We start from the raw sequence: 27,572 nt of genomic DNA on the forward strand, positions 1-27,572 counted from the left end.
TTTTACAACATTATCTAAAATTGGCATAATTTTCTGAGGACACTTCTTACATGGAGAGACCAATACAGCTGTGTAAATAAATCACAGTGCACATTAATTAGACATGGAAAGTGTTTTTAGAGAAACGTCATTTCTTTATTAAAACACTCAGACCCCATCAGTCCCAGTGTCACTCTCCATGGTGCTGAAACAGCAAACTGTGTTCTGTCTGTTCAATCATTTAATTAAAACACACACTTTTACAGAAAAGCTGGAAATAGAGCTGACCGCCTACTTCCAGTGGTATGAAGGATTTCATTAAATACAAATGGGAAATATCAGGGGGACTTACAGGGACGTTTTCAATGAGGTTTCAAGATATCTTGCTCTTCTTACTTCGTAATTGCTTTCTTTTACTTTTAATATAGTGTTTACTTAATTAAAAAAAACTTTAACTGTTTTAGCTAAATTCTAGTTACAGTTGTTTATTTTCTACTGATAAGTTCAAAGAACAACCCTCCCGTAAATCATTTTGAAGAGAAATAGTTTAATTTGGTCAAACTTTGTGAAGCAAGTGCCAGGGATACTACTTTAAAAGGCTTTGCAAGGTTTACTGTTCAAATTAATCTGTTTATTATAATCTATATAATAGGGTCTTTGTGCAGCCCTTTGAAAACATCTCTGGATAATACAGGTGAGAGTAGACCTGTGTACCTGAGATGACCATATTACAAATATCTGGTCTCTATGGCATAATACAGAGCCAATAAAATGAAAACATCTGAAACCCAGCAGTCTGTATCCGGAATCTGTGAAACTAGTTGGTTAAAATCTATGGAAACTCATTTCTGCCACTTTCTAACTCATATTTTGGAGAAATAATACCAGAAACTGAAAAAGAATAAGGACATTTTGAGGTATTAAGTTGGAGTTTTGACTTATGAATGGCATAAGTCAAAACTCTTTGTTTCTTCCTCCTTAGTGGTAGAAATAAGATTTCATAAAAAACTGAGCTTATAATTTAAAACCAATATTATCTTATTAACACCAGGGGCAGATCTACAGGGGGGCAGGGTTCAAATGTCCCCCTGGTGTAGAGCATTGCCCCTCAGCTTTTATATCCTTAAAATACTTGTAAAAACTAATTGCTTATTTATTTATTGGGAGGGGGTTTTGTTGTCTCATTTATACCTAAAATTGTCTGTTTTCTTAGAAGAGATAATGAATCAATATATAGTTTTAAAGTGTTTTTTGTGGATATTTTGTTGACTCCATACACATACATTGCCCCAAAAGTAATAAATACAAATAAAAAACAAAACATTTTTAAGCACAATTACCTACAATTGTCACCCAAATTAACAATGACAACCATTTCAATATACATGCTTATTCTGAAGTACAATTCTGTGTGGGCATTAACGTGAATCTCTTTGGCTTTAAAATCACCTTTAAAGTCTGTCCTGATATTTCGGTTAAAATTTAGTTAAAACGTGGCACTGCAGCCCACCTCGGGTCCTCAAATTCTACGAAGGCAAACGGCGGACCTCCTCTCCGGTTTTTCAGGTCAATATCGCCAATGATTCCGTATTTATAAAACACGTCCTCCACGTCTTTGGTGCGGATATTGGGAGGGAGATTCCCTACGTATATCCGACAATCGTTGCTCCCCGCAGGTCCTCTAATCACACCTCCGCCGGACATGCTAGCGCTAGCAGCGAGCTAGGGTGACAGTTACACGTCTGCGGCCCGAACAAGCAGTTGGGGGAAAATAGATAAATAAAGACACAGTTTTTATCTGTAAAAATAAAATATGTGCTCACAGTTTAACTGGACTGGTGACATGAGTGCCAATACTGAGGAAGACCCTCATGACACACTGAATGGAGGCCGGGGACAGCGTACGTCACACGCACACGTAATAAAGCGGCAGACCGCTGCTACAAGTGCGAGACAAAACGTGATCTTAAATAAGAGCGAGAGACAAAATAGTTCTAGTATTTATACAAGTCGTGTTTCAGCACCCACTACATTTTCAGCCATCACAGTTTAAACGTGCTGGCACAGACACAATCAAATACTTGCATTTTTTTCTTTTAAAGATATGCCTTTATTTAAATAGGTATGTGATGATGAGACAAGAAAGCAGGAAAGACTGAAGCTGAAAACGAACCCAGTTGCTATAAAAGACCCTGAGGCTCAACTACTTAAGTGAACCAGCACCTGAGGAAGTTATTGAATAATAATGAATATCGTTAACGCAAGCCAGGAGAGTGTTAACCCCACTCTCAGACCTGGACAAACGGGAAGAGTTCTGTCAGGAAAGCCATTTGGCATAAAATCTGTCCAAGCCCAGATTAACAACAACTGCCTCCAGAGCTGTTGCACAATAGTGTGCCTGAAGATGATAGAAGAGTGGGGAAGATGTTAATCTTTTCTTCTCTCACTGCCTCCTAACACTAACAAGAGACAGCACAAGCAAAGAAAACAGAAGGCAAAGATGGAGGCGGCAAAGTTGAAGTTAAGAATGTCATTGAAAATTACCAGAATGGACAAAATTAGAAAGGAGTAGATCAGAGGGACGGCTTAATTTGAACAATTTGAAGACAAAGTTAGGGAGACAAGGTAGAGATGGTTTGGACATGTGCAGAGGATGCATAGCGGGACGATTGTAGTTTAAGGGGTTGAGAAGCTCATCTGTAACCAGAAGGTTGCCGGTTCGATCCCCAGCTCTGTCCTGGTTGTTGTGTCCTTGGGCAAGACACTTTACCCTACCACTGGTATTGGCCAGAGGGGCAGATGGCGCGATATGGCAACCTCGCTTCTGAGTGAATTGTGAAGCGCTTTGGGTGCCAAGAAAAGCGCTATATAAATGCAATCCATTATTATACTAGACAAATAAAGATGGAGTTGCCAGGCAGGAGTAAAAGAAGACCTCAGAGAAGATTCATGGATGTAGTGTAGGAGGATTTACAGAGGATTGATGTCATAGAGGACCGGGTGAGATGGAGGCAGATGATCCATTGTGGAGACGTCAAAGTGGACCAGGCAAGAGGAAGAAGAATGAGGCAAATCCGGCTTCATCATAAGAGACAAGTGTAGAGTGGAGAGTAGAGTGAAAGAGGTAGCACCTTGGCAAACAGTTCTCCTGCTAAGCTATGAGATTTCTAAGACAATGAAATTAACAGCAGCCACCTAGAGGAATATGTTCAAATACTCTGTACACACCATCTTTAATGCAGTGAAAGAAAAAAGTCAGTTCATCTAATGTTGTAGAACGTTTTATTAAAAGAGAATAAAGCTTTGAGATAATTGAGATCATGTGTAAGAAAATCAGAAGTCAGCCACCGCTAGAAAAAAAAAAAAAAACTGGACCAAAAAGAAAGAAAACAAAACAAAAGAAAAAAGATACAAACCACATTAAAGTTACGATCCCTTGTCTCCTCCCAGACTTCCCTCTTCACCCCTCCCTCCCTCCTCCACTGGTAACGGTTTTCCACTATTTACCACTCCTTACGCGTGTGGATCCATCCTGCACCTCCCAGCCCTCCTCCTGGATTTGATCCATGCTTTTCTCTTCTTTTTAATTATTTAAAAAATCAAAATAAACGGTGCGGCACTGTGTAGCCAGTAAGTCTGTCTGTGAGGTCCCACACAAAAAGGGAAATTTTGGAAAATTCGAAAGCCAATTTTTTCTGAATATCGCACTACAATGGTTCCGGTTTGATGGGTTTATGTGGACAGGGCCAGGGGGTCGGGATCTTCTCCCGGTAAAAACGCTCCTATGATCCTGCTCCATGTATCCATCCTGAAGCCTAATCCTAATCTGATCCTGAATCCTGATCCAGCTCCGGAATGGTGAGACAATGAGCCCAGTCCAAACCTTCAGAATACCAGCAGAACCAAAGAGAAGGAGGCGAGTTAGAATCACACCTTCAGGAAAATGCTTGAAGTAATGTAAATAAATGCAGCTACCAGGGAGTTTACTTTGAGAAAAAGGAGAAAACCATCTATAATCAAGCCCAAAATACAAAGATTTACTTTGTATGATAAAGGATGAGAAAAAGCACCAAAAAAAAAACAAAAAAAAAAACTTAACTACTGAAAACATTCAAACTGGGCCCTATTGTCAGATTTATGCTTTTTGAAAAAAAGAAAAAAGAAAAAATGAACAGCCTTATAATTTCACAGTTGACAAGGCACAGCCATCATACCATTGGTGCCACATTTGACTCCTCCTCCTCCTGTTTATCCTAATATGAACTGTTTCCTCTGTTCCCATCCTATCCTGTTCCTCTGAACTCTGAACAGAGAAACACACAAGAAGGTCAAAAAGACAGCAGTATTTCGCCTGAAGGAAGTAAAAAAAATAAAAAAAATAAAAATAAAAAAAAGATTCTTTGCAAATGAAGCAAAAAACATTCAACACTCAACCAGGACAATCAGGAGAAGAGAGGTACACAGATGAATTAGAGATGACACAGCAGAAGCAGAACACGTTTTGAGAGAAGAGAAGAAATAATGGAGCAAAACTCGGTCATGTGCACGCTCAACTGGTCTGCAAAAATTAGAATGGAAAATAAAACTGCAGGTGGGTTGGTGTCGGTTAGGGAAGGAAGCACACACCATGACAGCATACATAGGTGACACACGAGATGATCCTTGATGAATATACAGGATTCGTTGAGTAATGTGAAGATTTCCACTCTGGCTCTTAGGTCAGGCTTGCCTAGGTGCGAGAGCGGGAGCGAGAGCGGGAATGGGACCGGGACCGGGAGCGAGAGCGGCGGGGAGAATATCGGGGAGATCCTCTGTTGCGGCGTGGGGAGTAGCTGCGTGATCCACTCTTGCTCCTGCTTCGACTGCGGCTACGAGAGCGAGAGCGACCGTAGCTGGGGCTCCGAGGGCCGTCCATCTTCACACGGATATAAGCCGTCTCACCCTGAACACAAACATGAGCACACATCACCGACCATTCCTTTTCCTGTTATATGAAACCCACATACAGAAATAGCTAACCACATTTTTTCCTGGTTGATGTATTAGTCATAAATAAACAGACATACTGCTGCACAACAGCCCCAATCCACAAATCAGAATTTTAAATTGCATTCACAGTCAGCCAATTCATCATTCAGTAAGATCATTTCTGTTAATATAAAGCAGATAAGACAATTATCAATTCTTATCACCAGGAAATCTTTACAGTAGAGCATTTTGCTTTACTTACTGCAAATGAACTGTCACATTCCTTACAATGTTTAAGTAAGCTTTTTAATGTCTGTGTTGGCTCTCAGTCATCTGGGTAATGGTAGTCTTAACAGCTTTAAGAGCTTGGAGATAAAGGAGGGGAAAAAAAGGCATCAAGACTTTTTTAGGTTTGCAAAGACATTTCACTTCTCAGCCAACAGGCTTCAGTTCTAAGTGATCCTGAAGGTCTCCTACCCATCTGTGGTAGCAATAAGGAGCAAGAAAAAGCATCAGTGCCAACTGATTCACAAGGTTGGAACGATGATTGGCCAGAATTTGGAGGACGCTCAAATCTCTCCATCTTGGACAATCCATCTCACCCACTCAACAATTCTGAGGTAAAAGAGTTCGTTCTCCCTCAGGCCAACATTACTGACATTTTCTGTGAAACTGTAACTGACTGTCTTTCTGTAACAGGCTAATTTTTATTCTTTATCCTGGCGCTGTAACAAAACAATTTCCCTTGTGAGATCAATAAATGATATAAAACAAATGGTGGAAAGTCCTGGGTAATTAAAGTGTAGCGGCAGTTGTTCCCTTTGGCAGCGGCCCCAAGTATCGTTGACCCATTACTGATCATGTGAGTCAGCACATGAGCCAAGGTGGGTTAATGCTACATTTTGTTGTCGAGGTATGCTGCCTATGAATTATTTAGTTCCTGGGTCTGATCTGCCTTTACAAGTGGGACATCAAAGTTCAGGGGGTGTTCCAGATTAAATTTCTGACTGGAAAACAGAAATTCTGACTTATTCAGGAACACACCATAAATATCTGTAACTCTACCCTATTTTCCGTTTGATTAAAGGTGAAACCTCTTTGCAAGCCTAAAGAAGTCCAGTTGTCGCCTTTTTTTCTTCTTCTTAAGACTAAGCTTTTCAAGTTTGTCAGACTCTCTTAATAAGGACTATGTGAGGATTTACATACCTCATGGGAGCGAAACTTTGTGTTGTCCAGTTTACGGACGGCGTAGGTCATGTCTTCTTTGCGTACAAACTCCACCACACCAGTGCCATCACGGAACACATCAGCATAACATACATCACCTGCTTCCCGCATGTGATCCTTCAGGTCCTGCCAGCTCCCGCTGGGGGGAAGGCCTAACAAGTAAATAACAACAAAAGTTTTGTAAGCTTTACACATACAACTACACACTTTTAAACTAGAGACCACAACCTTCAGACAGAAAAATACACCACTCACCTGAGACAACCACCCTGTTCTCCGAGCGTCGGGATGGGGGACCGTACCTTCCCCTTGGGGGTCCCATTCCTCCTCCTCCTCCTCCTCCCCCTCCTCCAGCACCACCACCACCACCACCTCCACCTCCTCTTCCACTTCTGGGGAACTCCACACGCAGACGGTAGCCATCGTAGTCATATCCATCACGCCCATAAACAGCATCTTCAGCATCCCTGTGAAATCGAACAGTGAAATGAATAATCTAATACCAATAATGCAAACAAACATGCAGTTTTACTCATATTTCAGTCTTTGTCACAGACCATTTAAAAATGGGGAGGAAATTAGCCTCTTATAGTGGACTTATAGATGATAGATATTTTGTTAAATCGTTTAATTGGTATCTTGAACATTACCCATAAGATAAATCGTGGTTTGGTAGTAGCCCATTTGCAAGCACATTCACAGGTACTTAACGGGGTAAACCGCCAATTAACGTGGCCTCCTGCAGGCCTCAACAACACACATTTCACGACAATCCAAAAAGAGCTCCAATTACTCGACTCAAACCTTCTCCTAAACCAAATTCTTGCTACAGGTTACATCCCGTCAACTCGCACGTTGTGTCCCCTTATTTGGGTGTAGCTGGCTAACTGTGGAGATAAGAGGCAGACGTGGCGGCGGGACAATGCGGCTCACCTCGGGTCGTCGAACTGCACGAAAGCAAACGGTGGTCCTCCTCTTCGGTTCTTCAGATCTATATCACGAATACTTCCGTACTTGTAAAATAAGTCTTCCACGTCTTTTGAACGTATGTCGGGAGGGAGATTTCCCACATATATCCGACAGTCGTTACTCCCCGCGGGTCCTCGAATGAGACCGCCAGACATGATGGCGCAACGCGAGGGAAGTTAGCAAGCCGGCTAATAGATCAACTTTTGGTAAAAAAATGACTAGAATGGCGCCTAGATAGTAAGCGGCATGTACGAACTACGCGTTAGAGATTCGGTTTAAGCTACACCTTAATAAAAGTTGAAACACTTCGAAGCGGAATTCAAACAGCGAGATAAGCAAGAGCTAAAAGTTGCAAGCAGAAGCTACCGATAACGGATTCTTCTTCACAGGGTACGTCTAGCTTTAAAAGGCGTATACCGCCACCTACCGGAGAGTGGGGTTACACTTTAAAGCGTAACCCGTAACCTGAGCCACAGCTGTTCAGATGGTAGGGTTATCTACTAGTCTGAAGGTCAGTGGATCGATCTATAAATCCTCGAGGAAGATCCTAAACCCCATTGATTAGAGTGTGAGTGAACGTGTTAATGTTAGAAGGCGTTTAGGTATAAATACTGAGTGTATGAACAACTGTATAATTGGTAAATGTGCTCTGATTGCTCAGGCGTCCAGCCCATTGTACCAGCCCATTAAGTATTGTGCAACAATCTCCATTCAAAGAAGCATATAATGTCCTCTTCATCACTAAACTGTCATATGGCCATGACAGTGAAAATCATAACTTCATAAGTATTTAAGCAACAGACACTAGACAGAGTAACTTATTCAGTCTTTTGTGAGGAAATCTTTCTCCACCTGAGCCAAATGATCATCAAAACAGCTAGATTTCAATTGTTGAAGCTGATTTTTTTTATTTTTTTATTAGATGAACCTCAAAGCCCAATTTGGACTTTTGGAGATCTGCAGTGATGTAATAATAGAAAAAAAGACAGAACTTTAGTTTTTATTTCTTAATAACATGAGAAATAAAATAAATAAACTGAAGCTTTCAGCCATGCAGTGTCAGACAGTCGCTGCAATCACTCAGTACATCAGGCATAAATCCTTGCACAAAACAATATGAGTTGTAAACCCCAAACCACAATGGTTCACATGAGCCTTTTCAGGCCACTAACGAAATGGTTTGTTCATACAGTTTCTTTGTTCTTCTTCTCCTGCTTGAGTGCCTCTTATTCCTTTTTGGCTTGCTTTTCTCTGCGTCTCTGCCTGGCCTCCGACACTATTTTCAGCATTGAGAGCAGAATAGGCACGCACATGGGCAGGAAGAGTGGTATGTAGATAGCAAACTTCTGATCGTCTGGAAAGTAGAGCAGGTGAAGGAGCGAAGGGTCGAAGAATGCTTTCTCCGAAGCCAAGATGGCCTCTTTGCTGTACTGCAGAGCAAAGCCAAGGTTTCCGACTTCCAGCTCAGCCATGGCCAGCTGCAGGGACGTGACAGCACTGGACACCTGCATATTAGCAAAATAGATCACAGGTTATGTATTATTATTGCTATTATTATGAAATTAGAGGAGACTACCTAATTGTTAGGCGTAAGATACAACTCTGATACCGAGACTGAAATGGGCTTTTGTTTATTTTGGTTCATTCGGTTTGTCTTTGTGTTCATATATGCAGTCTTTGTGTGATATGAAAGTGTTATTTTTTGGTTTTCCATAGGGCAATTTTTTTTGTGTATCTTTTCTTGGGCAAAAAAAAAGGCATTGACAAAATTTTAGAGTCAGAATTTCTAGGTGTGCACCTAAGTGGCAAAAAGCTTCTAATTTTGTGGCTTCAGGTCCTCATCTTTGCTTTTTGCAGATGATGTGGTTCATCAGATGGTCGCCTCCAGTTCACTTTGGAGCAGTTCACAGCTGCATGTGATGCAGCAAGAATGAGAACTAGCACTTCCATGTCTGAGACCACAGATCTATGCCAGGTGGAGTGCCCAGTCAGGGTTAAGCTCAAGTTGCTGCCCCAAATGGGGGATTTTTCAGTATCTCGGGCTCTTGTTGAGTGAGATGCAGACAGAGGCAGACAGAGGGACAGGTCTGCAACTTTGTCCACTAGCTTCTCGGTACTAACTCAAAAGAATGAGATTGCCGATACAAGCAATATAAATGAGCTTTCTCCGAATGTTGAGAGACAGGCAAGGGTTTCAGTCATCTAGGAGGGGCTCAGAGTAGAGGAGCTGCTCCTCCACATTGCAAAGAGCCAGCCGAGGTGGTTCAGCCATCTGACTAGGATGCCTCCTGGGCATGTCCTGTTCCTGGCCCGTCCTTCTGGGAGGATGCACCAGGGCAAACCCAAGACATGCTGTAGAGATTACATATCTTGGATGGCCGAGAGACCGAGGGTATGCCTCTGTGTTCCCCAGGCTGCTGCAATGGTGATCTGGACACGGATAAGTGGCAGAAGATGCATGAATGGGTTTTATTATTCTATTAGTTTAGGGAGAGAGGTTGTGGGTCCCACAGCCTCCTGTGTGGCTGGCCTGGACTCCTTCCATGTTTATCTTACCATCTTCCAGGCCTCCAGACCTTTATTCTGTTTAAATAAAATAATTATTGCTGACAAATTCAAACTCTGGTGTGGCATCCTCTTTATATGTTGCAGTCACTGAGATTAATTGAGGTTTTTTTTGTTTTTTTTTTAACTTTTTGAGCTGGCCGTGACAACAGAAATAGTTTCTGATTTTGTTTTTTATGTTTCTAATTTCAGCTTATGTAGTGTGATTGCTGATGTTGTTCCTGACTTCTCCCAGCTAGGATCTGATTGTACTACATTAAACAGATGCTCTTCTGGCCAATCTTTGTTACCTGCCAGTGCAAATGAACCAGAAGCCCCTCAGAGTAGAAGCTTACTAACTAACTTTAGTTTGCGTTCTCACTACTATGTTGCTAGTACAATAATACAATTATTAAAAGAAGGATGAATTTTGGATTTTTGTCTTCAGGTGATGAGCAGGAAGTAGCTTGTTTGTTGTTGATTAACTGACAATAACAAAGTATTTAACAACAAAATAAAGTCACATATGACAGTTTTAAATTCAAACTGACAAACCAAAACAATGACATAAATCTCCAGGATCAAAGTTAAGATGTGTTAAGAAATCCACGCACATGCACAATTTTGCTACATGGAACAAACCCATAACTACTACCACACCTTCACCTTACCTGCTGTGCAATGTTGTCATTGATAACAATGTTGCCTATCTGGTCCAGCAACTGCGCCAGAGAAGTGATGGTGGTGGTTGCTGTTGCAATGTTTTCCACACTACGACTCCACATGAGGCGATCCAGCTCCCAGTCAGCTAGTCCTGCGCTACCGCACGGTGCCACGAGGAAGCCAGGTGGGGGGCTTAATGACTGCACGCCCAGCAACAACCTGACAGGACACGGCACATGAAGGTTACTTTGTGTCGAGAGGAAAGAAAACGACTGCCGCACTGCGGGTTAACACTTACCGAAGCTGGGCGAGGAAGACTCCCATCACTTTAGCCATGTTAATGTTGACGTGAACAGGGAACTCCGTCTCCGACCCATAGAAACCATTCACGTTATAAACCTGCAAAAACATGGATAAATATAGGTTACAATACCCAACATAACAAAATAAACATGCAGCTATCTCTCAGCGCTGCTCTTCGTTCTTCTTACCATGATTCCACCCCACCGTGGAGAGTGAAACGCATTGGAAGGGACTTCCTGTTTCCTGTGATCGTGGATGTAAAGGGGTGAATGACGAATATCCGGGACATACAGCAGAAAATTTAACACAGGGTTAGAAGATGCCGCATTAGAGCCTGGAAGTCAAACGCAAAAAAGAAAAAAAGAATGAAAACATATTGTATTTAAATACAGCAGAAAAAGCTAAACCATGATCATTTAAAAAAGCAGACTTTTACCAAGTCTAGCCTCCACCGGGTTGATGACATGTGCAAGGCTGTCAGCATTGAGCGTGTAAGCCTCGAAGCTGCTGTCAAAGCGTGGGGTCACTCCGAGCATGGTGTAGTACAAGGTCTATAAAAAAGGAAAGGTAAACCTTAACTTCCAATAATTGAGCATCTTTTCTTTGTCATAATGGGGACTGTGCATTAACAGCACCTGAGAGTCCATGCTAAAGTTAGCCAGAGGGGACAGTTTTGTAAGCAAAGGCTGGATGTATGTCTGCACGGCACCCTCAATGTCCCAGTGCAGCTGGTGTGACTTTGGATCAGGGTTTAGCAGACTGAATGTGATCTCATAACCTGACAGGAAGATAAGAACAATCAAAGAAAAGACGCAAACATGTTCTCAAAGTTAAACCTGGAGCTGAATTACCAACCTGGGCTAGATTTGAAGGCTCTCATGCTGTCAGCAATGCTCTCTTTGTTGCCAGGTCTAAAACGGACTCTGTCGCTGAGTGCAACGGTGATGTCAGTGTGGCTAAAAGACATCACTTGGAGCACCTGCTTGATCTGGGGCTCCAACTGAGCCAGCAATTGCTCTAGTGTCTTGCCCACTCTCATCTGGGCGCTGATACGCACCAGGGCTGTCCTTCGCTGACCGATATACACATTCACATCCTGAAAGGCATGAAGGTGCAATGCATACTTTATTATCTTTGTCTTACCTGGAATATAACAAATAATTAATTGTGTTTTAAGCTCTGCAGAAGGTACTCTATTTACAATCTGTGACAGTAAATTATATTTTCTTCATTATCCTTTTTTCTAATAATAATTAGCATGGAGTGATCACACTCATGAAATACAATAAAAAAAGCTTCAGTTTTACCTCAGGCAGCAAAGAAGAGGACTCCGGGATCACATACACAACTAAAGAACCGCACGGACTCTCACTGAGCATGTGCAGAGACAGATCTGCCTCTAAAGCAGAAAAATTATCGTGATTATCAGCTGTGCTTTCTTTGAGAAAAAATGTCAAATGTCAACATCTGAAGTACCACAAGTTGGATTTGACAGGCTGCTGCTCACCTGCAGCAGTCTGCTTTTTCAGGGCATCTTCCTCCATAATTGTAGCTGTGCGGTACTTTGTTTCATACCTGTACCTCAATGTTGTGTCCTCTGGAAAGAAAGTTTGAGAGTCAAACGACCTTGTAGGTTTCATATTCTGTGGCCGCAGAATCATAAACTGCATGAGCAAATCACCATCCACTGTATGTTCCTCATCCTGCGTCTGCGTCAGTGGGACCTTTTTCTGCTGTTCTGGCGTCACGGTGCCGCGTGCAAACACAACCTCGACATCAGCGCTCAAATGCAGCTGCAAAATAAGAAATAACGTAGAGGTAAGAATGTATTACACAAGGAAGATCAATCAACTACAAGGCATGAGAGATAAATGGAAACACTAAAAAACCTGCAGTTTAGCCAGATCTTTGATCTGACTGACAGGTAACCAGGCGCGGTACGTCTCAGTTGTTCGCCACCACAAAGGGACTCCCACAATGATGACAACGGCTGCTATGGATAGAGCAGCAAGCTGACCTCGTCGACGCTCTGGGAGACAAACACACAGTATTGTTGTTTGAAAGATTTTCACTGATGATAAATCTGCTAATTATCTATCAATTAAAAATGGAGTACAGTAGAAATTAAAGTATACATGTGAAATACACCCATTTTAAATTAAATAACAGCTTAGTTAAAATAAACACTGTTTCACATTAAAATGACTAACGGTAACAATCGATCTATTACCAAAATAACTGCAGTAAAACTTCGTTTAAACAGAAATCTGACCAATTATTTCAGCTCTAAATGCCGACATTCAAACCTAACTTGGGATTCAGGCTAAAACAAAATCAGATCATTTATATAAGCACCAGCAAACATAATCAGAGTTTACCATGGTGTTTAAACTAAAAATACTCAATTGTTAAAAATGAAATAGCTTTTTTTTTTTGCTTCTGGAAATCATTGAACAATATGTTAAATATAATATTTTAAAATAGGTTACACACACTCACTGGCCACTTTTTTAGTCACAATTTGACATCAACAGCATAAAGGTAGGGATCCACCTCGTCTTGTATCAACAGTACAGGCATCTGGTGGTGTAACTGGTGTGGGGGATATGCTCTTGGCCCCTTAGCACCAACTGAGCCTCGTTTAAATACCATACTTGAGTTTTGTTGCTGACCATGTCCACCCCTTTGTGACTACAGTGTGGGATCGAACTCAGTAGTCTCACGGTGTACCTAATAAAATATCCGGTGACTGTATATTATGACAGAGGATTGTATCCCAATCGTTGACCCCTACGTACCCTCGATATGTCCAGACTGGTGACCACTGACTGAGTAAGACATTTGTGTCTATCATGCTGCATCAACTACAGTGTCTTACATGGTTGTAAACGAGGTTCAGTGTTAACATACTGTCCTTTGTGGAAGCTTTACTATCGTAAGTATTCCTTTAATTAAAAAAATATATTTAAAAACACAAAACAAATCATGTAGTAAACAGCAAGTGTTCTTCCAGTGGCAGGGCATCACCCCTGCAACTGGGGCTAACTAGCCATTAGCTTCAAAGGGTCATAACATGGAGAAAACGGCTCCCGTTAGTCCGCTATGGTTGCACTCTGTACAAAGGTTCATGTTTAATAAATCTAACGTAAAGCAATGAAAATGAAACACTTAATAAAAATTAAATCATTTACACTCATTTCAGTTACGAATCTACTCACCCACTTCCGTGATAGCCATTTCTTCCAATGAACTGGGAGGGAGCACTCGTGGATGCCAAGAAGCCAGCAGCACCGGTCACATGACCAATTTTTAAACGTATCTAAGCGGTTCTTCACGTGAGGACGAAAACAGAACCGTGGTCCATACAGATAGCTTACATTAAATTAAATAGGATCAAATATTTGCATATACACCTGTCTGCCCGTATAGTTCTAAAAAAGTGTTAGGGCTGTACGTTGTTGTGCAAAGGATTGCAGGAGTGAGAATGACCGTCGGCGCAACCTGTAAAAGAATTAAACGCACAAACACACTGTGATAAATGTGGACATTCAGCGCCATCTGTGGTAGCTTTAATTACGACAGGCTCAATTCATCTTTGTGAATGCATAAATTCCTTGAGCAACCAACAAAAGTGAGTGTGCTTAGTGTTATTTACACGATTAACACAGATGATCCTTAGTCTGCTGCCCCAGCAGCATGCCCGCAACATGTGGAAAAACAAGTCCACCACAGCCCTGTACTCTATCTCATCACTCTCGCTATCGCATCCAACCACCACAGACTCATTATAAAACTGATGAAGATACCAGGTCTCTGTGCAGTGGCTGAAGTCCGTGGCGTAGAGGCTGAATAGCCAGAGGACAGTTCCTTGCGGTGCCCTGGTGTTGATGAGCACTTGTCAGACACGGAAGATGCACATATTGTGGTCGTTCTGTCAGGTAAGGACACTAGAGGGACATCCACCTGCATCACTGCCATCTTCCTCAAGCTGTCCAGTAAAACCCAAATATGATCTGTTAACCCTGGGATGATATATGGAGGTTAGCCAGGGTGCTCGAGGACACCCAGAATAGGCAATAAGGGAGGAAACAGCTGCTCTCTCAGTTATGTATTTACCCTGCTCTGATTTGTCCAGCTGGTCCTGGTGTTAAACAGATGACCTCATTACTAAGCTTTGTTAAATTTGGGTGATTTGTGTGGTGACCCTTGGACTCTACTGGACACCACAGATACCCTTTCATAAAGTGCTTATTTCATCTAAATACTTTTAAGAAACTGGTAGCATCAGTAATGCTAGTGAAAATGGTGATACACATCTTGGACCCAACATAAGGTACACTTTAGACCTCATGTTAGCACACGACTGAATGCTCTGTCCAGCCTCTCCATGACGGCCTTATCGACATCAGGAGATGGATGGTGATAAATCACTTGAATTTTAATGAGAACAAGATAGAAGTCATGTTGTTTAGACTCAGCGGCACCAGCAGCAACCCCTGTATTGACTTTTCCTCATTGGCCCCATATGAGAAATCCATTATCACTAATATAGGAGTGAAAATGGATCCTTCTCTAAAGCTCAAAGCTTATGTGAACACTGTAGCAAAAGCCTGCTTTTTCCAGTTGAGATGACTGCCAAAGATCAAGCCACTCTAGTCCAACCTTGAAACATTAATACTTCTGTTTTAAAACCTCTTGTGTCAATTACTGCAATGCACTTTTTATTGGAATTGGCCAGGCCAGTTGCTCACCTACAGCGGGTGCAAAACACCGCCGCTCGATTTCTTTCTGGTGCAAGGACGCAAGAGCACATCACTCCAATTTTAGCTTCCAGTTAGTTTACAAATCCATTTTAAAAATCCTTTTGTCTTTAAGTCTCTTAATGATTCTGCATCATTTTATCTGTCTGAGCTGTTGCACTCTTATGTCCCACCTCATTCTCAGGTCAGCAGACCAGAGACTTTTGCTGGTTCCGAAGACACAACATAAACTCAGAGGTGACGGGGCTTTTGAAGTTGCAAAATTGTGGAGGGAGTTTCCATATTTTTTACCTTTTGGCCTGAGTTTGTCTTTTACATTTGGTGTTATTGTTCCAACTCTGTAGTTGTTTTTAAAAGGGCTTTATAAATTCACACAGACTCACTGTCCACTGAAAGAAATTTTAGCTGGTGTGGTCTTCTGCTGCTGTAGCACATCTCCTTCAAGCCACAGGAGATGTGCTACAGCAGCAGTAGTGCATTCAGAGATGCTCTTCTGCATATCTTGGCTACTGAGTGGTTATTTGAGTTACTGCTGCCTTTATATCAGCTCAAAGCAGTCTGGCCAGTCACCTCTGCCATCAAAGCATTATCATCCAGAGAAATACTGCTCACTGGATATTTTTTCCTTTTTTTGGACCAGTTTCCGTAAACCCTGACCAAAGTAATATTCTACGTGCTACATTCTGACCTTTAGCGTTAACTTCAGCAGGTCATGCCTACACACCCTGAGCTGCTTCCATGCAACTGTATATCCAATCTGCAAGATTGAGTGCAAAACACATGACTTTGACTCAGAAAGGGCGTGCATGTAGGCATATATAGACCTCCAGGAAACTGAAAATAAAGTTTAAATATGCAGATTAGTGTTGGCCATTTAATTTCAATAAGCTGATTGTGTAAATGTAATGATATCAGCCAACTAAATATAATTAAATACTCAACATTTATCTCTAAAATGTAGAGGCAGTAAAGATTCTAAATAATAAAGTAGCAATATTTGACTAACATGCATAACTCTGTCATCGCCAGTATCAGGACAGGTGTAGAAAATTCCATCACATAAAAGCATCTGATGTTTTAAGGTTTTAGTTTATTTTTCTCCACTATTTGACACACCAAGTGCTTAAAGAACAATATTAACACCACAAACGGCACAGTACTCCAACACAGCAGCGACCGTTTCCCCGCTGCTGACCCCACGCCATTGGTCCATTGGATGTGAATGTCGATAGAAACGAGTCTGGTCGTTCGGTAGGGCAGGCAGGGGGAAAAACAGGTGGGAGGATGACACACTAGCATCACATAATATTGACACCTTCACACAACTGAATACATCGATTACTGCATGTAATGTTAAGCTAATGAACAGAGACACACGATGGTTGTTTGTTTTAAAATTCAATAATGGTGATAAGGAGCACAAGAACACAGAAAAAAAGAAGAAAAAAAAGGAAGAATCCTGGTGTGTAGTGGCTTATTACAGTATAATGTGCCTGCTTACATCTACTAGATATACATCTGTCTGAAAGCACAACAGAGCACTCCACGCCTTTGTTCAAAAGATCAACTCGGCTCAACATTTTCACCTCGTCTGCCATCTTGCTCCTTAACGCATGTTCTGATGCCACTAATAAGCAGTTGGTCCCACTTGGTGTCAGTGCGGATGTTAGTAGAGCGTTTCAACAATGAACAAATGCTGTTCTGACAGAAGCGAAACACTGACACAAACATGCTGATCGGGCCTGCTTGGGAGTGATCACATATTTTGTGTGAAGACAGCTGCGTGAAAGAAGGGACGTGGAATGAATACTGACTAAACATTTTTGATTATCCTCCAACCGTTTAACTTCAAATTATCTCAAAACTGTAACCATTTGTTGAAACTAGGGGGGAATTTAAAAAAAAGACAGATGACCCATGTCCGTTTCCTTTTAGTACTGTGATGTCACATGATGGTTTCAAATACACATATCTAATAATGTAAATTTAAGAACTCTAAAGTAAAGCAGACAGCACAGGCCTGTGATTGATGGAGGAGTGAAGAGGGGAGACAGCAGAGCAGATATAAGACTAACTATGCCACAGCTCAACGTGGTAGTTTGCTGTTTAATAGGCGTGATTAGCCACGTAGAGGGACTGGGCTGCGGCGGTGCCACTTCCGGAAGACTCGTACTTGCCGAGTGCAGCCAGACCGTTAGCCTGGAGAAGAAAAAAAACAAAAACAGACATAAGCAAAAGAGCAAAGAAAGTTTTGCTTTTTTAAATTAGCAGTACAAAGGACACATCTGATGTCCCTTCCTGCGGTCTGACCTCGGCACGCTTGACGAACTCCTCGGTGGCAGCCTTCTCGTTGTTCAGCTGTCCTTTCCAGGCGTTAAGAGCTGAGGCCTGCAGGGCACGGCCGTAGGAGAAAGTCAGGGCCCAGGGCTTGGGGAGTGGGCAGTTGTTAATGGCATTAAGGTTCACGCTGGCCTCTTCCTCAGACTGGCCACCAGACAAGAATGTCACCCCTGTTTATACAAAAGAAACACGAGTTACCGATCTGCTCATACCTGATGTCGAGGAAGATTTTAAAGGTTTTCGTAAGCATCTTTTCCTGCATGTTTGCACTCTGCAGGTAGATATAAACGAGTGAAAGAATCAAGAGATTTAAGTATTGCTATTAGAAAATCAAAGCAATCTGAAAAATGCCAAGACGGCCAATTTACTAGTCAACTCATCCAAATTCCAGAGGCTGATCTAACTGATTTTATACACTCACAAAAGCGTGTTTCAGCTAGCAATTTATCCATGATAACATAATGGTTTAACTTTTGAATATGCTGCTCTATTAAGTCACTTGCAGCCCTGTTATTGCACACCGATACCATCCCACTCCTTGAATTTTTCCTATTATATACACACATAAGTATCTTGCCTGGGACAGCAGGAGGCACTGTGCGGCGCAGAGCAGTGACAGTAGCCATGGCGATTTCTTCACTGCTGTACTTAGTTGGGCAGGAGTGTCCAGCTGTGACCATGTTGGGCTTCAGCAGTGTCCCCTCCAGGTACACGTGGTGGTCCGACAGAGCCTTGTACACTGCAGCAAGGACCTAACAGCAGGAGACAAATGACAGCACGCAAGTCCAAACTGAACTCTCCAGAACAGATAAAGGTGGCAGAGTTCCACATTCTGCAACATGTTACCTTCTCAGTGACGTACTGGCAACGCTTCAGGTCATGATCTCCATCAGGAAGGATCTCAGGCTCCACAATTGGAACAATACCATTCTGAGTGTAAATTTAACACCAGTATTTTAGAAATATACAATACTACCATTTGATGATCAGTAGTGTCCTTTCCAAAAAAGGAAAGGAATCCTCTATAGTACCACACTAACCTGTTGGCAGATGCTAGCATATCGTGCCAGCACGTTGGCGTTCTCAAAGATGGCCAGCTCAGACGGCGTGGTTTCGCTGATCTTCAGCACAGAACGCCACTTGGCGAAATCTGCGCCGTCCTTCTTATACTGCGCGCATCGCTCGGACAGCCCATCCAGTCCTGCACTCAAACAACGCACACAGAACCAGCCATGAGAAACACACAGGGCTTCTGTGAAGTTCATTTCAGTTCTCAAACTTGTGCGTCTACTGTCTCCTACCCTGAGTGGTGGTCTCGCCATTTGTTCCAGCGAGGGGTACAACACCCTTGTCAACCTGTAAAGACAGAAACGGAAAATGTTCTGAATTTGACCTGAAATAACTTTAGCCCAGTTGGTCCTAACAACATGATCTGTTGTTATGTGTGGGTCTGAGTGTATGTAAACACACTGAAAGCGGGTCAGCGTGTTTTTTTTGGTTTAAGAAAAAAAACAAAAAACAAAGAACACCTTTCAGGTTTTACCTGCTAAACGATGAGGGTTTACTCTGCCTGCTAAGCTGAGTCACTTGACTGCATTATATCAACAGCACAGTGATGATGACATTCAAAACCAAAGAAGGTTGAGATTTTCAGCACTCGGGCTCTTGTGTTTTAAGTTCGAGTCTGAGCATGACAAACTATGTAAACTAACACGTAACGGCACAAACCAGGCAATGCAGCAGAAGCATAATGAAACTGAGCTGAAACTAGAATCAAGAATGTACCAGGGTAAACTGATTACCCAGCAACGGCAATCCCCTGCCTACCTTGATGCCAACGACAATGCCGCGGTCTTTGATGAGCTTGGCGAAGTTGACGCCATCGTCAGTGTTCTGGTAGAGGGTTTCATGGAAGAAGATGACACCTCCGATACAGCTGTCGATGCGCTGGTCGGCTGTGAAGAGCAACTGGCGGTAGCGGCGCCTGTTCTCCTCAGTGTTCTCGACCCCAATGGGGTTCAAGCGCTTTGCCATGCTACCTAAAGAGCAAAAAACAAGGACATGGATTTAATAAAATACACACACACAGACGCCACAAATGTCATTTATTTAGCATCATTTACAGTATAAAATGGCTTTCAGCAGAAGATTAAAACTGCTCGTTTGCAGTAATCTTATAGAAACAATAACATGCATCTTTATTTTATGATCTCTTTAAATAAACGCACAGCAATTCTAATTTTACATGCAACTCACTGCATGTTCAGTGTACTGCATGTTGGTATTCAACCATGTTTAATGTTGCGTTTCAATCAGCCACCTTTGCTGAAACACCAACACATACCGGTGGACTCATCAGCTGCGAGGATGCCTTTGCCTGGAGCTACTATCCTGTGAGCAATGTCCTGCAGCTCCTTCTTCTGCTCAGGGGTCAGTGCTGGATACTGGTGAGTCATGGTGGCTGAAAGAGAGCGAAACACACATACTGCTTCACTATGTGCAAACCTGGATGACTGCCCAGGACTGGCCTCACTTAATGTCTCTATTGTCTGCAGCTTGACTATACTGTTATACCAATGAGCTTTTCTCAGTTAAGTGCAGCCAGATGGGTGAAAATGGCCAAACTCCTACACGATGACACTTAATCACACCACACAAGAACATGATATGTGTGCAAGATGCGAGCAGTACATTTCCTGTTTCCTGAGAGTTGGGGAAAAAAAAAAAAAAAATAATTTAATTCAGTAAAATCACTTATTGTGACTAGAAGCAAACACCCCATCTTGTTGACATTCATTTTCATGCATCATCTGGTGTCAGTCATTAAAAACAAAGCTTGGTGGCAGTGACCAAACTCCATAAACAGCCTTCAAACCAGATTATTCAATTCCCCTTTCCCTTCCTCACTCTTCCGTAAATTAGCAGTTATGTAACCCCTCACCTCCCCCATGTGAACCACAGCAGACGGATGGAGGGAGGGGGAAGGGGTTGTGTAACAACGCTCCTATAGACTCTGCTGCCAGTCCTCATTATAGCTGCAGGCCTGGATGCAACACGGCTCGTTTCCCCCTCAGCAACACTCTTTGTTTTCCTGTCATTATACACCTCTCTGCAAGTTACACCTTTAGTTCTTCGCCTGGAGTGACACATCACGCATCCATTTAAGTGCTGCTGCTCTCAGACTACAAATTATTTCTACTGGATCCATGCGATATGAGTGCATCAAGGATTTGCAAATTTCCGTTCTCACTCCAGCTAATGCACTGTGTGTGCCTGAGAACAAGCTGTGACTTGTCTGTTTGGCTATATTGGTATCCGAGGCGCTCCCGCTGAACACAAGGCTGTAGCTTTGTGCACAACGCTGGCGGGTGTGGGCCACAATAGCAGGTCATCCATTGGAGAATTTGATAGACGATTCATTTATTCTACTAAATGTTCCTCCACAGCGAGCAGTGTCAACTAAAAGCTGGAATTGTCAGTATATTGTAAAGGCACACACTCATAGGAGGCTGTAATACAGCTTAATGATAAAGTCAGGGAGGCTGGTTTATTGTGAGAGCACACCGTCTGATATACTCCCTGTACCCTCTGTGTTAATCCTCAGCTTAAAGCTATGAGATAACCTTTACAGTACACACAGGCCTCTCAATGAAATCAGTGTGCAACTCTTATGACCCACACACACACACGCACGGCCAGCCCTGCAGGGCATATCGTGTCCCCAGAGGAGAATAGCTTCAGCAGGGGTACAAGCTGCATACTTCACATCTCCAGTGAATAAAAGGAAGTATTTACACTTGATAAAAGCCAACCTAAGGGCACAGGCATGTGTGCACTCAGTTCTGCTCCACTGTCCGTACCAGCCAAAAACCATGCTCAGCAAATACCTGCCCTCCTTTGTGAAGCAGTACGACTCCGCTGTGGTGGAGTTTCGCTGAGGAAACATTGTACAACAATCTAACTCAATAGGAAATCTACAGTTTATGCAACAACTGGCCAAAAATAACGGAAAATTACTAAAGACGACAACTTTACATTGACCAGAGGCTTACGCTGAAATCACGGCTCAGCCCGGCAGCCTATCGAGGCCTGCTTACCCACAGAGAGCATCGATGGAGGGAGTGTACCAGTATACGGCACAACTATGTAGTATAACCGGTCTGTGGGCTACTCCTGGTTATTCTGTTATTGGTCCATCAGCTCGGGACAGAGTAGAGGGAAGTTATAACATGAAAAGAGCTGAAGTGAAACAAAGTGTCAAACACACTGAGAAGTGACCACCACAGTCACTGCCTGTGCTTCTCCCAGTCCCTGTGAATGTCGCCACGTGTCAACCAATCGGCATTAAACAGACACAGGTCATCCGCAACCAGGGACATGCATCCGGGATTTTGGACGAGTGCACAGGAGCACGTTTGCAATGGGTGAAACCCTGTCTTTTTACACTGTCCATAGGGAATTGCATACACAAATTAATACAATCCCCCTTAAAAGGACAATATGAGGCAGGACTCTAGCACATTATCAGCTGGGGCAAGTTTGGTAGTAGTGCACTAGAGTTTATGCTTGGAGGGTTATTAGCTTTAAGAAAAAAAAATGATATTGGCTAAATGTGCAAGTATAAAGTTTTTGAATCACTACTATGCATCAATGCAACAACTACAGAGAGAGTGCGTGGTGTCAAGGACATTTCTGTCTTTGGTAAAGTAACCTGGGAAAATATTTGTCATATAGGATTATCCTTCTGTCTCTCTTAATCTACGATGGCTCCCAAATCAAAAAATGTGAGATTGTCAGAAGGCTGTGGCTGAACTGCTTTAGACATAATCAGGTGATGACAACTCAGCTTATGTTACTCACAGCCAAAGGAGGTACTAATCTTATGTTTTCCATTTTTGGGTTTGCTTCTTGAACGTCTCCAGGAAACAGTCCCAGAGGAGGACATTAGAACAAAGACAACTACCTCACTCTGTGCCACACAAGCACCACTGCAGGGCCTTGCACCACAGATGTGACACACTTTAAAAAAAAAAAAAAAAAAAAAAAAAAAAAAAAAAAAAAAAAAAAAAGCCTAAAAGGTTAATAAAGAAAAGACCATTATTCAGAGCATAGGATGTTAGGAAAATGACCTGATCAAGAGAATTAAAATGAAGGCTTTTCATTGGTGTTTGAGTTTAAATATTTCTGCTTTGCATATTCCTTTAGCTAGACAATTTCCATGATCTACTCATGAAGACAAGTGATTATTTGAAACCATTTTGTTTTGTGAGTTAATATTAAAATACAGAAATTATTTTGAGTTCGGTAAAAGCCTCAACTACCCAACTGTAGCAGATTTAAAGAAACTATAGCACATCCTATAAAAACTGTAGGACATTACAATTGGGGTGAACCTGCATCTTCATTTGTATTGACTAACCTGAGCTACAGTATTCGGCTAAGAACTCTTTCAAAACATCTTTCTGTGTTTCCAGTAGTTTTGTTTGTTTGTTTTTTTTAAATGCTAAAACTAGAGCAGCGTAAGCACTATCAGAATCAAGTAGAGACCTTCCAGTGGCGTTATCATCGACACTGGTGATAATTGTTATCTTCCAGACAGTCGCATACACATACACTGTTCAGTGATCATGATGCCCCAGTGACCAAAGACATTTATCTAATGCGGCTTTCAAATATTTTATAAATTATGTGCGCAAAGTTCTAAGGCTGTTTGTGTGTGTTCGTGTTCCTGTTTAGCCATCTTTGTGAGGACCGAAATCTGCATTCTACTATACTTGTAAGAACCAACAGTCACTTGTGAGGACACACGCACTGGTCCTCACAAGTTTGAAGGCCTTTTTGAGGCTCAAAATGTGGTTTTAGTGTCAGGGTTACAATTAGGTTTAGGATAAGGGTTAGGCATTTATTTTTAATGGTTAGGGAAACCACTTTGTCAATGAAGGTCTTCAATAAGATAGTTAAACGGGCGTGTGTGTAGTAAATTCGAGTGCATCCTATTGATTGTCATTCGTGAGATTTATTGATTTGTTAACTGCAATTAAAAATTCTGCTTGGAGGTCAGATTCTTCATCGATTCCTTATCAATTTCCTGTGTGGCTAAAGCAGCTCAAAATAATTAAAAACAAACAAAACCATACCATCACTAAAAACTGATAAGCCTGAAGTGATATGACTGAACAGTTTAAAGCTGGTTCGCTGTTGTGACTAGACTGCATATGCAGGCTTTAATGGCACGTAGCCCAGCTCTCTATATTTTCTGATCTTTGTAGTGGTCTGTTGTAGTGGTCTGCCTCAACAACACTTCTGCAATGCGACATGAAGATCAACTCCCTGCTGAGTCACAGAGAACCACTTGAAAACACAAGAAGACCAGACTCTCAACACCGATTTTCAAATAACACGGTAGGAATGACATCACCACTCCACACACACACACGCTCTTTAGTTGATGTTAGATGGAAAATGACACATTTAGATTTGTACCAGGCTGATTTAACTGTGATGCTGTCTGATTTCGATTGAATTTCAAGTTAACAGAAGAAAAAACTAAACAAAAACCAAACAGAGGGGCCATCCAATGCTTCTCACCTTAAAACAGTAGCAGCCCGGCATGCAGTGAGAAATCACAAATACAAGAAAAACATCAGAGTCCACATTTACAGCCATCACGCTGCAGCTGGTCTTCTTTAAAGCATTGCTGCAAGCATTCAACTACAAGGTCTTGAGCTTGCATGCTAGATTTACTGCCTATGTTCATAAGCATGTAGGGGGAGGATGAGGATTTTTTGCTGTTTTGTCTAGATCATCAGAACCCTCTGGAGGTGAGGTGTAGCCACCTTTAAAAAAAATAAATAAAAATAAATAAATTCTATTTGCAAGCTGCATGAGCTTTGAGATGAAATGGCTCCTGCAGGACAGCACTAAAATAAAAAGCCTGCTTTCAGTGCTGTGTTACCAGACAGGCCTCTGGCCTTGGCGTCGCATCTATCTTCAGGCCTTGATGCTGCAGCGCTAGCAGGAGCACTGTTACCCATGCAGCTCAATGGGAGCCTATTACAGAGGCTGCGAGGGTTTTGCAATTCAAAGAAAGGTGGACATTGATGAAAATGTGCAGGTTAGACTTCAGAAACATGTCCATAACAAACGTCAGTAATGGGGAAACCCGATGTAAGGAAACCACTCATAATTAAGAACATGAATGTAAAAATACTCTCTGGACTGGAAACTATTAGTTTATCAATAGAGAATTAATCAGCAACAGCAGTTGTTGATTAAGGGTTTCGATTTGTTCATTGATCCATTGCCTCATTTGTTTTTTAATTCATTTTACACGTTTAGTAGTAGCGTACAAATCAATGAAAACACTTATTTAAGAATTACACTCGTTAATAATGCAAGAGACCAGTAAAAAAATATATAATTACTCTAAGTGGAAACTGCCGTTTGTTTTCTATAGAATAAAAAAATATATGCAAGCCTTGCTTCCAAAATTCAGGCCGCTATATGACTTCATTAACACGTGTAGCTTTTTCACGTACTCTGCGGCTCCGCCTCTCGATGTCTACGTGCTTCGGGACAGCTACACCCTGACGGGAAACAACCTCGTCACAGCCCTCATCCATCACCGCTGCCACCCACGTTTGTACCCGACAAATCACGCATAATCAAGTACATGTAAAAACTAATAGCGTCGATCTGAAGCGAAGGAAGGCGCAACAGGCTCGTCTCCTCCACTTCCATCCTTGAAGGTCATCACCCTTCCTTTTGCGCCCTTCCTGTTGCGTACTTCGATGATGGGGCCGAAATGCGCAACTCTAAAACGACTGTTTTTGAGAAGGTGATAGACTTTTAGGAGTTGTCTGTCAAATTGAAATGACATAGCATCAGTGATACAGCTAATGACGCTGCTCGTTCATTTATGGCTAACAGGCTAGCTTTTGGAAGATACAGCTAGCTGTAGGTTCAGTCAACAGCATCACATCCGCATCACCATCAGAATGACAGCCATCATGGCTGACGCGCTCAGTAACACACAATAAACGTTTAAAATTGTAATATTTTTCGGATGAGGTGACTCTTACCTGCTGATAGAGATCAGGTGAGGTGTGCACAGAGGATGTAGAACGGTCTCCTGCTTCACTGCTGCAGCGCGACGTGACCTTTTAGAAAGCCTGGGCGGAGCTTAAGCCACGCGTCACGGCACGAAGCGACGGGGCGCATGCGCTGCAGAGCTCCAGAGTGATTGTGCATCTTTTTTTCTTTTTTGTGGAGACAGTTTGTCCTCTGTTTTCTAAAAGTACCCATATATTTATAGATGTTGATGGTAAAATTGACAAAGCGATCGTGAACAAAGGTGGAACCTCGCCTCATACAGTGCAAACTGTTCAATAAGATAAAAATAATTTACTTTAATTAAATAAACTCTGTATTTGGTCTTTTTTCGTCCTAGTGCTAAATAACCTCTGAAAATGATTAATACTCATGTTTTGCGGCCTAGTTATAGACAAAGCTGAGTGAACTTTTATGACTTTCACATATGTTAGATTTCTATTCATATTATTGTTTATGGTATGTTCTGATACTTCGGTAATGTAATTTGTTGAGAGGTTCCTGTAATTCATTTGAATTGAGCATTAACAATAATATGACCTTAAAAGGAATTTGTTTTAATAAGTTTTTCTGAGATGCTGAGCTCCCCCTGGTCAAATGCAGATCTGCACTTGGTGACTTTGCCCACATACCTCTATTTTAGTTGTCCCCTAATATATATGCTCCATTTATAGTGCATTTTGTACATGTGTGTTGTTTCTTTCTTCTCAGTTTGTGTAAAAATGACACTGTTGGTGCTAATGCCAACTTTCTATTTTTCCTTGGTGAAAAATAGATTTGTAGTCTTCTATTTGTAGTCTAACTACAGAGAGAAAAATAACCATTTGAAATAGGATTGATAGTGTCAGGAAATCCTGATTCTAATAGTGGATATTGAATTATATTAAATAAATGCACCGTTGTAATCTAACTAGCTTGATGCTAAATTGATGCTAAGAAATTTAAAAACTATATCAAGATATCAACATAAAAGTTGTTTATTCAAGTTTTTACTTTAAAAATGTAATTCAAAAGGAGATTTTGATTCATATTGACAAGATAGCGCAACACACTGCAGATTTGTCGGCTGCACATCCATGATTCGAATCTCCCTTTCCACTGCATCGCAAAGGTGCTGGACTGAAATCTGGGGACTGTGGAGGCCATTTGAGTGCAGTGAACTCAATGTTACGTTCAAGAAAACATTTGAGGTGATTTGAGCTTTATGGCATGGGGTGTTATCTTGCTGGTAGCAAAAATTAGAAAATGGGTACTTTGTGGTCATAGAGGGATGGACACTGTCAGAGTCAATACTCAGCTAGGCTGGGCTGTTTAAATGATGCTCAGTTGGTACTAATTTTTCGTTTGCTAGCACATGGTGTGTCTTCTGCTGTTGTAGCCCATCCGCTTCAAGGTTCAGTGTGTTGTGCATTCAGAGATGCTCTTCTGCATACTTTGGTTGTAACGAGTGGTTATTTGAGTTGCCAATGCCATCCCGTCAGGTCTGATGTCAACACGGCATTTTTACCCCAGAGAAGTGCTGTTCATTGGATATTTTCTCTTTTTTTCTGTAAAACGTACAGATGGCTGTGTGGAAAAGTCCCAGCAGATCAGCAGTTTCCAAATTACTCAGACCAGCACGTCTGGCACCACCACATTCAAAGTCACTTTAATAACTTTCTTCCTCAATTTGATGCTAGGTTTGAACTTCAACAGGTTCCACCCTGACAG

General features: G+C 41.9%; 3 protein-coding genes across 6 annotated transcripts; all 3 read right to left on the minus strand.

The window, feature by feature from the left end:
- Positions 1-3,724: 3,724 nt before the first annotated feature.
- Positions 3,725-7,538, minus strand: srsf1b (serine and arginine rich splicing factor 1b). Of its 3 annotated transcripts, none has more exons than XR_437234.3 (5): positions 7,108-7,538; positions 6,430-6,641; positions 6,154-6,326; positions 4,606-4,921; positions 3,725-4,282 (listed from the first exon to the last, which is right to left on the minus strand). XR_437234.3 is itself a non-coding variant. In XM_006800031.3 (4 exons), exons 1-4 carry the CDS (start codon positions 7,296-7,298, stop codon positions 4,709-4,711), a joined length of 789 nt encoding a protein of 262 aa, XP_006800094.2. In that variant the 5' UTR covers positions 7,299-7,538; the 3' UTR covers positions 3,725-4,708. The 3 variants fall into 3 exon arrangements, 1 of the variants encoding a protein (XP_006800094.2); XR_437233.3 differs by having other exon boundaries at positions 3,802-3,862; positions 4,194-4,921; XM_006800031.3 differs by having other exon boundaries at positions 3,725-4,921.
- A 487-nt stretch (positions 7,539-8,025) lies between these two features.
- On the minus strand, positions 8,026-14,036 carry pigs (phosphatidylinositol glycan anchor biosynthesis, class S). The gene is made up of 12 exons (XM_087847294.1): positions 13,872-14,036; positions 12,543-12,682; positions 12,335-12,446; positions 12,161-12,250; positions 11,961-12,052; positions 11,509-11,749; positions 11,289-11,431; positions 11,090-11,204; positions 10,842-10,987; positions 10,649-10,749; positions 10,359-10,569; positions 8,026-8,648 (listed from the first exon to the last, which is right to left on the minus strand). Exons 1-12 carry the CDS (start codon positions 13,888-13,890, stop codon positions 8,370-8,372), a joined length of 1,689 nt encoding a protein of 562 aa, XP_087703420.1. The 5' UTR covers positions 13,891-14,036; the 3' UTR covers positions 8,026-8,369.
- Positions 14,037-16,483: 2,447 nt separating this feature from the next.
- Positions 16,484-25,947, minus strand: aldocb (aldolase, fructose-bisphosphate C, b). Of its 2 annotated transcripts, none has more exons than XM_087847295.1 (9): positions 25,835-25,947; positions 20,098-20,214; positions 19,581-19,792; positions 19,055-19,109; positions 18,794-18,954; positions 18,600-18,683; positions 18,331-18,505; positions 17,724-17,923; positions 16,484-17,612 (listed from the first exon to the last, which is right to left on the minus strand). In XM_087847295.1, exons 2-9 carry the CDS (start codon positions 20,207-20,209, stop codon positions 17,520-17,522), a joined length of 1,092 nt encoding a protein of 363 aa, XP_087703421.1. In that variant the 5' UTR covers positions 20,210-20,214; positions 25,835-25,947; the 3' UTR covers positions 16,484-17,519. The 2 variants fall into 2 exon arrangements, with proteins under 2 accessions (XP_087703421.1, XP_087703422.1); XM_087847296.1 differs by lacking the exon at positions 25,835-25,947 and adding an exon at positions 24,709-24,807.
- Positions 25,948-27,572: the final 1,625 nt, after the last annotated feature.

The sequence above is a fragment of the Neolamprologus brichardi genome, chromosome 10, assembly GCF_056152115.1.
Source record: "Neolamprologus brichardi isolate AB-2024 chromosome 10, ASM5615211v1, whole genome shotgun sequence".
Lineage (NCBI taxonomy): Eukaryota > Metazoa > Chordata > Actinopteri > Cichliformes > Cichlidae > Neolamprologus > Neolamprologus brichardi.

Bases quoted from the DNA above. Each gene is read 5' to 3' on its own strand.
- srsf1b (XM_006800031.3), bottom strand. From the start codon at position 7,298: ATGTCTGGCGGTCTCATTCGAGGACCCGCGGGGAGTAACGACTGTCGG. The intron at 6,642-7,107 runs GTGAGCCGCATT...TCGATTTCACAG, and splicing joins GTGCAGTTCGACGACCCGAG to GGATGCTGAAGATGCTGTTT. The intron at 4,922-6,153 runs GTATGTAAATCC...GTTTGTGTTCAG, and splicing joins CAAAGTTTCGCTCCCATGAG to GGTGAGACGGCTTATATCCG.
- pigs (XM_087847294.1), bottom strand. The intron at 12,053-12,160 runs GTGAGCAGCAGC...TTTCTGCTTTAG, and splicing joins GAAAAAGCAGACTGCTGCAG to AGGCAGATCTGTCTCTGCAC. The intron at 10,750-10,841 runs GTAAGAAGAACG...ATGTTTTTGCAG, and splicing joins CACGGTGGGGTGGAATCATG to GTTTATAACGTGAATGGTTT.
- aldocb (XM_087847296.1), bottom strand. From the start codon at position 24,787: ATGGGTAACAGTGCTCCTGCTAGCGCTGCAGCATCAAGGCCTGAAGAT. The intron at 18,955-19,054 runs GTAGGAGACAGT...GTTTGAGTGCAG, and splicing joins TGGCGAGACCACCACTCAGG to GACTGGATGGGCTGTCCGAG. The intron at 18,684-18,793 runs GTTAGTGTGGTA...ATTTACACTCAG, and splicing joins ATGCTAGCATCTGCCAACAG to AATGGTATTGTTCCAATTGT.